The sequence below is a fragment of the Desmodus rotundus genome, chromosome 13 (genome assembly GCF_022682495.2).
Source record: "Desmodus rotundus isolate HL8 chromosome 13, HLdesRot8A.1, whole genome shotgun sequence".
Taxonomy (NCBI): Eukaryota; Metazoa; Chordata; class Mammalia; order Chiroptera; family Phyllostomidae; genus Desmodus; species Desmodus rotundus.
In genome coordinates this window covers 25,806,084-25,819,437 of record NC_071399.1, presented here as the reverse complement: position 1 = coordinate 25,819,437, position 13,354 = coordinate 25,806,084, and the positions used below count along the sequence as shown (strand labels likewise).

The 13,354-nt window shown below is 45.4% G+C and overlaps 1 protein-coding gene across 2 annotated transcripts in view; it reads left to right on the top strand.

Moving 5' to 3' along the window:
• The window catches only part of SLC20A2 (solute carrier family 20 member 2), a 42,701-nt gene that overhangs the window by 21,522 nt on the left and 7,825 nt on the right, over positions 1–13,354 (top strand). Inside the window, exons 6-10 of one of the 2 annotated variants that reach the window (XM_045186740.2) lie at positions 1,428–1,454; positions 1,555–1,758; positions 2,895–3,483; positions 9,710–9,895; positions 10,995–11,079. In XM_045186740.2, the coding sequence (XP_045042675.1) occupies positions 1,428–1,454; positions 1,555–1,758; positions 2,895–3,483; positions 9,710–9,895; positions 10,995–11,079 (1,091 nt within the window). The remainder of the gene's footprint in view (positions 1–1,427; positions 1,455–1,554; positions 1,759–2,894; positions 3,484–9,709; positions 9,896–10,994; positions 11,080–13,354) is intronic. The other variant, XM_045186741.2, reaches the window with a different exon arrangement.

Here is a 13,354-nt window from a genome sequence, read left to right as displayed (position 1 = left end):
CCTGACACAGATGAGGGTTGCAGGAGCCTCACATGCTAGAATCAGGACTGTATACACACAGAGACCATTTACTGCATGCAAATTTAGAAACGAATGGTAACAAATCCGTATGGGCACATACGGCCTCAAACTAAATAGTGAAGCAACATCGGTGCTGGTGCTTCCTCTCCCAGGTAGCTACTCCCTGCTATCTGTGGGGAATAAATACTAGTGTCACCTCCTCCATTCATACTGAGTACTAGCCTAAGATGAGCCCCCCTTAAACACACTGCTTGATTTGACTGCATGGGAGTGATAAACCATACCTAAATGCTTTAATTTTTTTCCAAAGTTTTTCCTAGTAGCTGAACCCAAACGTCACGTGGACCACAAAACCTTTGTTTTCCAGCTTTAGGCTAGAATGTCACAAAAAGAAACTGACATTGCTCCCCATTCTGGCTTTCTAGCAGAATTTGTGTGTGTGTGTGTGTGTGCACATGTGTGAGTGAATGGCATGTATTTTGATATTTCAGTTTATATTTCCTGTTCTAAACAGACTAATGGTCGAGGGCATGGAACGTAGAGCTAACCTGCCTGAATCTTGCACCTGTGTGACCTTGCAAACGACTTCATCTCCTTGTGCCTCAGTTTGCTTGTTAATGAAATGCAGAAAATAATACTGGACTCATGTGTTAACAATTTTTGTTTTAATTATTATACCCTACGCCAATGTTCTCTCCCCTAGATTATAAGCAACTTGAGGTCAGTAGATCTGTATGTACGTTTCTGGTTCCTTGTAGCCCATAACAAATTTAGTTTAAAATTTTGTATCTGTTCATCTGACTGGGGAGATGTAGAGAGATGACAGGGATGGAACCTGTGAGTGTGTCCAGCAGGGGGACCGAGAAGGCCATTTCCATTTCACTTCTGTAGGTGGGCGATCACTAAAGCAGCAGCCTCGCAGGCCAGATTTGTTTTAAAAAGAGTGCTGTTGAGCTTTCACATGCTTTTAAAAATCCCTTGGTTCTTTGGAAGGTAAGGGATTTTTAAAAGTAAGTAGGATCTCTGGTTTTTTTTTTTTTCTTTTTTGAGAAAAATGATTTACTTATTTCCTAAGATCTAGTGACCTAAAATTTGCAGACCAGTAATTTATTGAACAGAAGAAAACCAAACAGACCATAACAATATCTATGAAGACAAAAAGGATAAACATCTCAGTGATTCCGAGGTTAGTTTAAGAAAATAGAGGCCAGTCCGCATGGTTATAGAGTTACAGGCTGTTAGCCCTGTACAGGGGCCCTGGGGATCAGGTCTAACCCTTACTGTTTTGCTGGGTATTCATGAGCTAGTTCAGGCCCCATGCCCCATCTTTTCCCCAGTAGCTGCATTTTCAGCCTTAAGTTTCCCAGATAATCAATTGAACTCTCTACTTCATTTTTTCTATCTAGCTATAAATTTTTTGTTTCATGTCCAAAGTAAGTACTGAGGTACAAAGGTAAGTGTTCATTTTTTATACTTATTTTTCAATAAAAAGCAGGCTTCCAAAATTTTCAGCTATGACTGTATTTTCTTTAGGCAAATTACAAAAAGAAGGTGCTTTATCGCGAGTCTCTGATGAAAGCCTCAATAAAATTCAGGAAGCGGAGTCCCCAGTATTTAAAGAGCTACCAGGTGCCAAGGCTAATGACGACAGCACCGTCCCTCTGACGGGGTCGGCTGGGGAGACATCGGTGGCCCCAGAAAGCACATCAGTGGGTGGCCACCCCCGGGCCTCTTACGGTAAGAGCCACGCAGAGGGCTTGGGCTTGCCTGGTGGCAGAGAGCAGTTCCTTGGGCAAGCAGCTGGGCCTAGATGTGAGGGGTTAGGTTTTAGTGCACAAAAGTGTCCCCCAGTTTTATGTTTTGAGAAAACCCAGGAGCTCAGGAGGGCTTCGGAGACCGACCTCTCAGTCAACAGAGCAGGATTCCTCTAGCCTCTGGCTCTTCTTCCAAGAACTATCTATAGAACTATTTCTGGTCCTGTCAGTGGCGCCAGGGGCGCATGCGGTGCCCCCGTGCAGCCCGCTCAGCTGCGTGTGCGGAGTTTTCGTGCTGCAGTTACCTAACTGCCGAAGGTCGGCTTGCCCGGCTTAACAAGGAGCCTTCCTCGTGAAAGACACAAAGAGAAAGCTAAAGCCCGAACCACGCAGTCTCCCACCAGAGCATCACAGAGCCTCAGAAAACAGCAGGACTGTTGTAGGGGTGTCCTTTTGTCCCATAGCATTTGTAGGCGATGATGGGTGAGCGCCAGCCTCTGCCAGGCCTGTCAGGGCAGCCTCCCGCCCCCCTGCCAGGTGGGGCCGTGGCACCCTCTCTCCGTAGGTGTGGTCTCAGAGTTGGCCCGGAGAAAGCAAGTTAGTTTTGCCCCACAGATCTGACAGACACTGCCTTTGATAGTCATGGTTGGCCCTTTAAGGAGTACCTCGAATATCTGCCTCACAGTAAGCTGGGGTTTGCCCCTTATGTATCACATTTTCTAAAATAAGCCCCTTATAAACTGGATTTTGACCCTTATGTATGAAGTTTTCTAAAATAAGTCCCTTATAAGGATTCTCCCTTTACTGATTCCTAGAAATTATAAAGAATGCTGTAGTAATTTCTGGAAGACACTTTTTAGAACTTAAATCACATTATTTTAAGATATCATATTAAGTTTTACCCTTTTATAGTATGTCTCCAAGTTTCTTTTTTATTTTAATCATATCACATGCCCTTTATAGTCAATTTAGAAAATAGGCACATGGAAAAATCGGAATCACCCATGATGATCCGCCCTTGCCGGGGTTACCGTTATGAAACAGTGGGGAGTATTTCCTTCTAGACATGACCTTTATTCAGAAGGCTAGAAAGTGAGGCTTTCTTTTAACCCTTTTCAGGAAGGGCGCTTTCCATGACTCACGGCTCCGTAAAATCGCCCATCTCCAACGGCACGTTCGGCTTTGACAGCCACAGGAGGAGCGACGGGCACGTGTACCACACCGTGCACAAAGACTCGGGGCTCTACAAAGACCTGCTGCATAAAATCCACACGGACAGGGGCCCCGAGGAGAGGCCGGCCCCGGAGAACAACTACAGGCTCCTGCGGCGGAACAACAGCTACACTTGCTACACCGCGGCCATCTGTGGCATGCCGGTCCACTCGACTTTCAAAGCCGCTGACTCATCTGCACCAGAGGACAGTGAAAAGCTGGTGGGTGACACTGTGTCCTATTCTAAAAAGAGACTTCGCTATGACAGCTACTCAAGCTACTGCAATGCGGTAGCCGAAGCCGAGATAGAGGCAGAGGAGGGAGGTGTGGAAATGAAGCTGGCGTCTGAGCTGACAGATCCTGACCAGCCTCGAGAGGACCCTGCAGAAGAAGAGAAAGAAGAGAAAGACACCCCTGAGGTCCACCTCCTGTTCCATTTCCTGCAGGTCCTTACTGCCTGTTTTGGGTCCTTTGCACACGGTGGCAATGATGTGAGGTAAGGATGTTGGTCATTCAACAAGTGTGTATTGAGGGTCTGTCACGTGTCGGGCACTGTTCTGGGCGCCGGGATACAGCAGCAAACAACACAGACAAAAGTCCCTGCCAGTCGTGGTGGGGGTGGGGCACAGACAGTAAACGAATAAATGGAGTAGCACATGTAATAGGCTAGACAGTGATAAATGTTCACGGGGAAAATTAACTGGAAAGGGGATTGGAACTGCTGGAGACTGCAGTGTTACATAGGCTGCTCAGGTAAGGGCTCACTCAGTGCGATCTGGAAGGGTGAAGGGATCCAGCCATGTGAGCGTCTGCAGGAAAAGCATTTCCAGAAGAGGGAATAGCACGTGCAAAGGCCTGAGGCAGGAATATGCCTGGTGTATTCTAGGAAGAGCAGCGAGGCCACAGAGGGAGAGCATAGACTGTAAGGCTAGTGGGTCATGGAGCCCTGGAATATGTAGGAAACACGTACGGATATGTAGAGAGCCCCTACTGTCTTTACTAGTTAGATAGTTAGTGACAAGTCGCTTGATTTTCCCAAAGCCTTGGTATCCCAGTCTGTAAAATGGGGGTAAAATTAATACCAACCTCGTAGGGCTTTCATGAGGATTAAGTGAGATGCTTTACAAGTGTGCTTAGAGCAGTGTTCCTTCTATAATCAGTTTTTATAGATTTCCACTATCATTATAATTTTAATGCAGGGCCCAAATTCCTGTCCAAATCAGGAAGACATGCTATTGTTGCCTTTTTTGTTGCCCAGTTACATGACACCCCACTTTCAGCCGTGGGCTTCTGTGCACTGCCTGTCCGCATGTGAGTGCGTTTCTGTTCTTTTTCCGAGGAGCCTTTCCGCCAGACAAGAGGCCTGGGCATCTTCTGTTCTGCTTGGTGTTAGACGGGTCTTGCTGCGTCGTTTTCTTTAAGGTGCCATGTCTGGTCCTGCTTTAAGTTTTTGACTGCCCGTCCCCAGACCCACCCCGCTTCCTCCTCCTCTTTATCAGGCATTCTTTACTGAAGGCCTGGTCCTGGGGAAGTGTTAGGAATTGGGTCCCTGTCCTTCAGGAGCTTAAGTTCCAGTTAGGGAGATAGAAACACCTACACATGGGAAAGTAAGAAACCACCCCAAAACTGTATTTCAAGGCCGAAGGGAGAGTTTAGGTGGTAACTCTACAGCCGACCAGAGCTCAGAGCACTGGCTTACAGTTTGGGGCTGGTTTGGAGGCTTTTTGTGTGGTCTGATGAAAGCAGTGTTCTAGAAACAACACTGTGACAGTGAAGAGCGGGCTTGTGTGCATCCAGCGCACGGGCACTAGGTTTCTACCAGGCCTCAGTGCTGAGCCATTTGTAACTTATTCTGACCCTTCTCCAAGGATGAGAGGTTGTCCGTGGTATCCGTCAAAGGCAGGGAATTGGAATCTCAGGAATGTGACAGTTTTCGTCTGGGATAACACAGCTAGAGGGAAGCGGACTTGAGAGCCAGTTAGTTCTTTGTGACTCTCCACCCACATCTGTCTGCGGGGAGCCCAGATTGGGACAGGAGGAGGGGTCTGGGGCTACAGAAGCCATTCAAAGCCCGTGTGTAGTTCTGCACGTAAGGAGCTTGGGAGTTGTCACTCCATCCTAAACACAAGCGAAAACCTGAACAGACTGAAAAATCAATAAATGTTATTTGGATCCAGGAGAGAGAGGAGGACACAGGGCAAAGCCCTGCCCCCAAGATTGGAGACACATTCAAATACAGAGTCACAGAGGAGAGGCCTGTGAGCAGGGACTGCTGTGGGAACCAGTGAGCACAGGAAAATCTGAACGCTAGTAGGAATTCCCACAGGCGCAGTGGAGACAGGTCTGAGAGTTTAAAGACTCCAGGGGGACCCATGGCTGGAAACAGTTAAAAAGAAGAGCAACTGATACACTAAGAAAGGAGAGAAAATGGAATCATGAAAAATGTTCAGTTAGGACAAAATCGAACAAAGAACAAGGGTAACAAATAGAAAAAGTAGTAAATATGATAGATATTAATCCAGGGATGTCAAAATCACTTCGAATGTCAATAGTCTAAATGGACCAGTTAAAAGACAGAGATAGTCAGACCGGATCAAAAAATAAGACCTAACTATATGGTGCCTATAAGAAACCCACTTTAAAGACACATACAGGTTAAAAGTAAGTGGAAGGAGGAGAATAGGCTAACACTAATTTAAAAAAAGAGCAGAAGTAGCTAACTATTAATTTTGGACAGAGCAGACAGGGACAGATCCAGCAAGCAGGATATCAGTAAGGATATAGTTGAACTCAACAACGCCATCAGTCAACTGTGTATTATTTACTTTTATAGATTTCAACAACAGGAGAATTCACATTCTTCTCAAGCTTTCATGAAACGTTCAGCAAAATAGACCATAAAACATACCTTAATACATTTAAAAGAATAGTACTGATACAATGTCTGCTCTCAGACCACAATGAAATTAAGCTAGAAATCAATAAAGGAAAGATAACTGGAAGATGGCAAATATTTGGAGATTACATAACACACATGTAAATAGCACATGGATCACAGAAGAAATATTAAGAGAAATTTGTTAATATTTTAAACTAAATGGAAATAAAAACATCAATATTTGTGGGATACAGTAGCAAAACAGGCTTAGAGGACAGTGTATAGCATTGAATACATTTATTAGGAAAGAACAAAAAAAATCCATGATCTAAATATTCATCCTAGAAAACTAGAAAAAAAGGAGCAAATCAAATCTAAAGTAAGAAGAATAAAAGAAATAGAGAGAAATCAATGAAATTGAAATCAGGAAATCTATAGAGAAAATCAATGAAACCAAAGATTTTTTAAGATCAATACAGTTGATGAGCTTCTAACAAGGCTAAATGAGAAACAAGAGCAAGACCACAAGTTACTAGTAACAGGAATGAAAGAAGAGACATCACCCTAGATCCTGTGGACATTAAGAAGGTAAAGCAGTACCCCATGCTCACACAAGAAGAAGTAGACTATCTGAATAAGCCTATATCTGTTAAAGAAATTGAATCAATAATTAATAATCTTCCCAACCAGAAAGCCCCAGGCCCAGGTGGGTTTACGTATGAATTCTACCAACATTTAAGAAGACAATATACCAATTCCCTGCAATCTCATGCAGAGGGTAGAAGCACAGGGAATACTTCCTAACTCAGTTTCCTAACTTACACAATTATAAGGCCAATGCTATCCTATTACCAAAACTAGAGAAAAATATTAAAGGAAAACTATAGAACAGTATCTCTCATGCACATAGATGTAAAAGTCCTCAGCAGAGTATTAGGAAAGTGAATCCAACAGAGTATAAAATAATTATACAGCATGACCAAGTGAAATTTATCCCAGGTATGCAAGGCTGGTTCAACATACAAAATTCAATTAATGTAATCCTTCAAATGCAAAACAAGAAAAGTCACATGATCATGTCAGTAGATTTTTAAAAAGCATTTAACAAAATCTATCACCTATTTATGATTAAAAAAATAAACCTTCAATAAACTAGGAATAGAGGGGAACATCCTCAACTTGATAAAGAATATCTTAAAAAACATGCAACTAACATCATATTTAATGATGAGAAACTCGGCTTTCCCACTAAGATCAGGAGCAAGTCAAGGATGTCCCTTTTTATCGCTCCTTCTCAACACCTTATTGACATTGTAGCTAATGCAATAGGACAAGAAAAGGAAATAAAAGGTACACTGATCGGGAAGGAAGAAATAGACTGTCTTTGTTCGCAGATGACATGATTGTCTGTGTAGAGAATCTGAAAGAATCAACAAAAACTTCTGGAACTAACAAGCAATTATAACAAGGTTGCAGGATATAAGGCTAATATAGAAAAATCAATCACTTTTGTACATGTCAACAACAGGTGGAATTTGACATTTAATACACAATACTGCTGCTTTTTGGCTACAACTCCCATCTTTCAGTAATTTGCCAAAATGACTAACACAAAGGGAAAGGGGAGAGGCACCCGTTATGTTCTCCAGGCCTTTTGGAAAACGTGGAGTTGTTCCTTTAGCCACCCACATGCATGCAGATCTACAAGAAAGGTGATACTGTAGACATCGGGGGAAGGGGCACTGTTCAAAAAGGAATGCCCCCTGGAGGCAAGGGGAGTATAAGGGGACTAAATGATAATGGGGAAATATATAATAAAGATTACATTAAAAAAAAGGAGTGCCCCACAAATGTCCCCACGGCAAAACTGGAAGAGTCTACAGTGTCACCCAGTACGCGGTGGGCACTGTTGTCAACAAACAAGGGCAAAATTCTTGCCACGAGAATTAATGTACGTATTGAGCGTATTAAGCACTCTAAGAACCAAGATAGCTGCCTGAAACGTGTGAAGGAAGATGATCGGAAGAAGAAGGAAGCCAAAAAGAAGGGTGCCTGGGTTCAGCTAAAATATCAGCCTGCTCCACCCAGAGAAGCACTCTTTGTGAGAACCGCTGGAAAGGAGCCTGAGCTGCTGGAACCCATTCCTGATGAAATCATAGCAAGAAAAGTGTAAAAAAGTGAAAGAGCTCTGTACTGTTAAAGATATTTCTGTTAACTGAGTTGAAGTGTGGTCTCCCTCCCCCCCAAAAAATATTTAAATGAAACTCTGTGTCCTGAAAAGAATATAAATAAAAAATAAAACACAATATCATTTACATTAGCATCCCTAAAAATGAAATACTTAGGTATAAATCTACCAAAATATGTAAGGATCTATTTATATGTGGGAAACTACCAAACTGATGAATGAAATCAAAGAACTAAATGAGTGGAGGGATTTTTCATGTTCAAGGCTAGGAAAACTCAATATTGTCAAGTTGTCAATTCTTCCCATCTTGGGGATGCTGCTAATGAGGGAGGCTCTGCATGCATGGGAGCAGGGATATATGGGAAATCTCTGCACCTTTGCCTCAGTTTTGTTGTGAACCTTACATTGCTCTAAAGGAGTGAGGTCTTACTTACAAATTTGGGAGAAAATAGAAAGCTGTAGCTTCCTCCCCAAAAGGCAGTAGGTGGCTGTCCAGAGCCTGAGAGACGGTAGCAGGCTCGGGGAAAGGACATGAGCACCTGGGTCACTCTGGAGCTCCTGCCCCGATCTTGCCTCCTGCTGGTGAGGTGACTTCAGCTTCCGGTTCTTCGTCAGTGAAGTGAGAGTGACAGTGCCTAGTTTGCAGGGTGGGTGTGAGGATTAGTGATTAGCAATGTTTGTCGTCCCACAGTGCGGGACCAACATGGCCGGCTGTAACTGGTAGCTAATCATAGTAGCAGTGCTGGCAGTAAAAATGGAAAGAAATAGAGGGGGGGAAAAAAGGAGTAAAAAGAACTTGATTTGGGTGCCCACTTCTTGTGATTTTTCAGCACAGTATCTCTAAAAAGCTACCCTGATAAATCACATGTGCATCAAGGGGGCTACTGCAGGCCCTGGCCGGGGCGCACGGTTGGTTACAGTGACACCCCAATGCACCGAGGTTGCAGGGTCCCTCTACCGTATGATCCAGCAGTCCCACTTCTGGTTATTTACTCGAAGGAATTGAAAGCAGGGTCTCAAAGAGATATCTGTACACCCATGTTTATTGCGACATATTCACAATAGCCAAGAGATGGAATGTCCGTCAGCGGACGAGTGGATAAAGAAGACCTGGCGTGTGCGCACAGTGGAGTATTTATTTAGCCTTAAAGTAAGGAAGGAAATTCTAACTCACGCTGCCACGCGGGTGAGTCTTGAGGACACTACGCTTCGTGAAATAAGCCAGTCTCAAAAGACAGATGCTATGTATTTCCACTTATGTGAGGTACCTGGAGTAATCAAAGTCATAGCAACAGAGAGCGAGATGGTGGTTGCCAGGGGCCGGGGGCAGGGGCGAAGGGGATCATTGTTTAATGTCTCCAGAGTTTGAGATTCACGGGGTGAGAAGTTCCGGAGCACTGTTTCACAACAGTGTGAATATACTTGTCACTACTGAACTGTACACTTTAAAATGGCTAAAATGGTAAGTTTTCTGTTATTTTTTTTAGCACAACGAAAAAATTAATCTTTTTCATCACCGCTAGATTGTATAGGCAAGCCACAACTACAGAGGGAAGGGCTGTTCTCAGGGCTGAGAAGGCACTGCATTTGTGTACCGTGCCGGCTGTCTGTCCGTGCGGTGTTTGTGTAATTCATCTCCTTTATTCTTTCTCCCAGTAATGCCATCGGTCCCCTGGTAGCCTTGTGGCTGATTTACGAACAAGGTGCAGTCCTGCAAGAGGCAGCTACGCCCGTGTGGCTGCTGTTTTACGGAGGAGTCGGGATTTGTACAGGGCTCTGGGTTTGGGGAAGAAGAGTGATCCAGACCATGGGGAAGGACCTCACACCAATCACGCCATCCAGGTAAGCCAGGGGCTGCGGGCTGGGTTGGCAGGGCTGGCCCTTGGAGGCCGAGCCAAGTCGATAAGTCTGAGCCCTCTCATGCTGCTGTCATGCCCCAGCCCCTCGGGACAGCCACTGTGCAGTGAGGAGGGGCAGAGGGTAAGCAAACCCCACCTTCGCTGGCCACCCGTCATTACCCTCCCTCAGGCACTTTGGGCCCCTGTCCACCACAGCGCTGAAATAAGCGAGACAAAATGAGGGGTGGGAACATAGAAAGAAGGAGAAGCTGAAGCAGAGCAGGAAGGAAGAGAAAAAGAACCACCTGGCAGCCTCCCACCTTTCCCCACTGGTGGTCTTGCCCAGCATGAACTCCTGAGAGCAAGTGGGGAGGGAGGGCCTGCGAACCACTCTCCCGGCCCAGGGACTGCCTTTCCGGAAAATTCTCTGCCACACCAGCTCCCCCTACTGGAGGGAAGCAGCTCTCACCTGCCACCCCTCTGGGGTTACTTGGCCTGTCCTTCCTCTCGCAGCTGCTGCCCTCTGAGGTAGGGTCCAGACTCACAGTGTTCCCTGTTGTCCTTTTTTCTGATCTTTCAGTAGATTGGGGGTTAAATAACAAACTCACAAGGGAATTTTAGAAGGATACAACGAAAACTTGGAACCACCTATTGTAAGAAATCTTTTTTCCCTCTTGGTATTAATTGTAATAATTCTTTTATAAAATTGACCTTATGAAAAATTAGTAATCTGAGAAAACTTACTTTTTTGGTAGTAAGAACACATTTAAAAAATGAGAGTATAGTTTTTTGTATGCCACTTTAAAAATGACTAAGTGACCATTTTTTACACAGCAGGAATTTCTGACCCACTTACAACAGCGTGTGGGTTTTGAAAACATTCCAGAAAAATAAGGCTCTTCGGGGCTGTAAACAGTGCAGTGCAGAGCCTTGGTGTGAATCGCTGTCATTGTACAGCAGTTTCTTGTTCTGTTCGTGTCATCTGGCCCTGCCAGAAGCTGACAGTCGATTCAAAGGAGTTCTGGGGAGACTTTGGCAGCCCTGGGGTGTCCGTGGGGCTGGTACAAAGGGCGCCTGTGATGTGTCTCCTGTCTCCCCCACAGCGGCTTCACCATCGAACTGGCCTCAGCGTTCACAGTGGTGATCGCTTCCAACGTGGGGCTCCCCGTCAGCACCACGCACTGCAAGGTAGGCCCCTGCCGCGCCGTCCTTCCTCCAGGCAGCTGGGACTGGTCCCCATCACCCAGTCACTCTGGGAAGAGCTGGTCGCACTCTGTATTGTTGTTTGTGAAAAAACATCACCTCCCGGTTTGCAGGGAGTGCTCAGTCAAGCATTGTTGGACGTGGGGGCGTTTGCTTTTCTCAGACCTTCCCCCTCGGCCCCACCGCTCCCACGTCTCGCGGTGTGACGCCTGCAGTTGTGTAGACTCGGCGTTTTCACGCATGCGTGGCAGGGCTGTCCCTCCTTCGGTGTGTGCTTCACGCTTTCCATGCGTCCTGTTTCTCTCATTGTTTCCACAGTGGGTCGTGCACTGAAGTCATGTGTGCACTAAACGTGGCTCAAACGGGGGCATGCCACTCAGTTCCAACCCACTGCAGGGGCCTGGGAGTTGACAGTGGAACTAGAGGGAAGCAGAACCATCTCAGTGGAATTGTAAGACATGGTTGTGTCAGTTCTCTTTCCTTGTACGATGGTCAAAGTGACTGTCCTGCCTTCGAGCAAACCCAGATGAGGGTTAGAGCGTAATGCTGCTCACTGCCAGGGGCTTTAAACCTCAGGGCTGTGCAAGAGGGGTTCCTTGCTGCAGGGTGGAAAGTTGGAACCGTAAGGAACCTTAAAGATAATGAAGAGGAGACGGGCTTCGTGAGTGTCCGGAAGTTATCCAAGTCACTCACGGTGGAGCCAGGACTAGAACCCAGGTCTAATAACCCAGGTCTGGAAAATTCTGAAACATCTCTTAACGGGCCACCTATAGGCAAAAATATTCCCTAACTTCAACAAAGCAAAAGTTACCTGCAGGTTTTTATTTTTTTGCTTGTATCCTGTTTTGCTTGTTACATATTTTTTTGCTTTGTAAGAAAACCTCCTTTGGCCCTGGCTGGTGTGACTTAGTGCCAGCCTGTGAACCAAAGGGTCGCTGGTTCGATTCCCAGTTTAGGGCACATTCCTGGGTTGAAGGCTGGGTCCCCAGTAAGGGGCATGTGAGAGGCAACCACACATTGATGTTTCTCTCCCTCTCACCCCTCCCCCTCTCTAAAAATAAATAAAATCTTTTTTTTTTAAAGTAAAACTCCTTTGTACCTCCTATGTGTGAGGTACTATTCCAAGCACCGGTGACCAACCACCATCTATATTTACACACAATTTAAAAACTCCGATCGGTGTGTTCATAAGCAAAGACAAATGACTTAGTGCTTTAGATACGAAGGCCAGACAGCGTTGGAGGGAGCACTTTTAGTGGGCCAGCTGACCGAACTAGGGTGCTACAGCACAGAGAATCCGCCTCATTGGAGGGGTTTTCATTTTGTTTTGTTTTCCTGTTTCCTTCTATTTTGCTAACAAATGTAGAAGAACTTAAACTTCCACAAATTTTCACTGTAAAAATTACTTCCACCGACTGAGTCTTTACTGAGTGCGCCAGGCACTGTGTTTGGTGCTTTATAGAGGGATGGGCAAAAGTAGGTAAAATTACTGGCCATCCTTACTTAAAAGATACATTGTAAGTGAAGATGTGAGGATATGAAAAAATAACAACAATAAGGACAATAATACAAATAAATACAATAAATAGTAAATAAATAATACAAAATGAACTCTGCTTTGTGTGCTCACATCTGTAAGCCTCCTTTTGCCCACCCCTGTATGTGCAAAACGTCATTTAGTCCCCGCAGCCACCCTTCGAAGTTGGTCCTGGCATTCCCAATTCACAGGTGAGAAAACGGGGAAGCTCCCGGAGATCAGTCGCTTTCCCAAGGTCATGCATTTAGCATGTGACAGAGCCATCAGGCCATCACCTCACACTGCGTGCCTCCCAGTAGTCATAAGCATCATAATTGTGGTAACCAATCACGACTAAGATGTGTGGTGCTGGCGCTCTCTGCTGGGCACTGTTTTAGGTGCACTGTGAATAATGGTTCAGTCCTCCCCCAAACCTTTGGAGGTGAGTGCTGACGTTATCCCCGCATTACCGATGGGGACACCGAAGCCTGAGAGGTTAACCCACTTGTCCAGCATGTTGACACAACTGGCGAGCGGCCCAGCGCCTGCTCTCCAGCGCTCTGCCCACCCACCTCTCCAGTACAGAGGAGGGAGGCAGGAAAAGGCAGGTGGTGTCCCCTGCCATATTCCAGCCATGGTTACTTTTCTGACTGCAGTTATTTAAAAATTCCAAATGAGCACGTGTTCACTGAAACATGTCAAACAACACCACGTGGAATCAACAGCGAGCATCTGCCCCCTTAC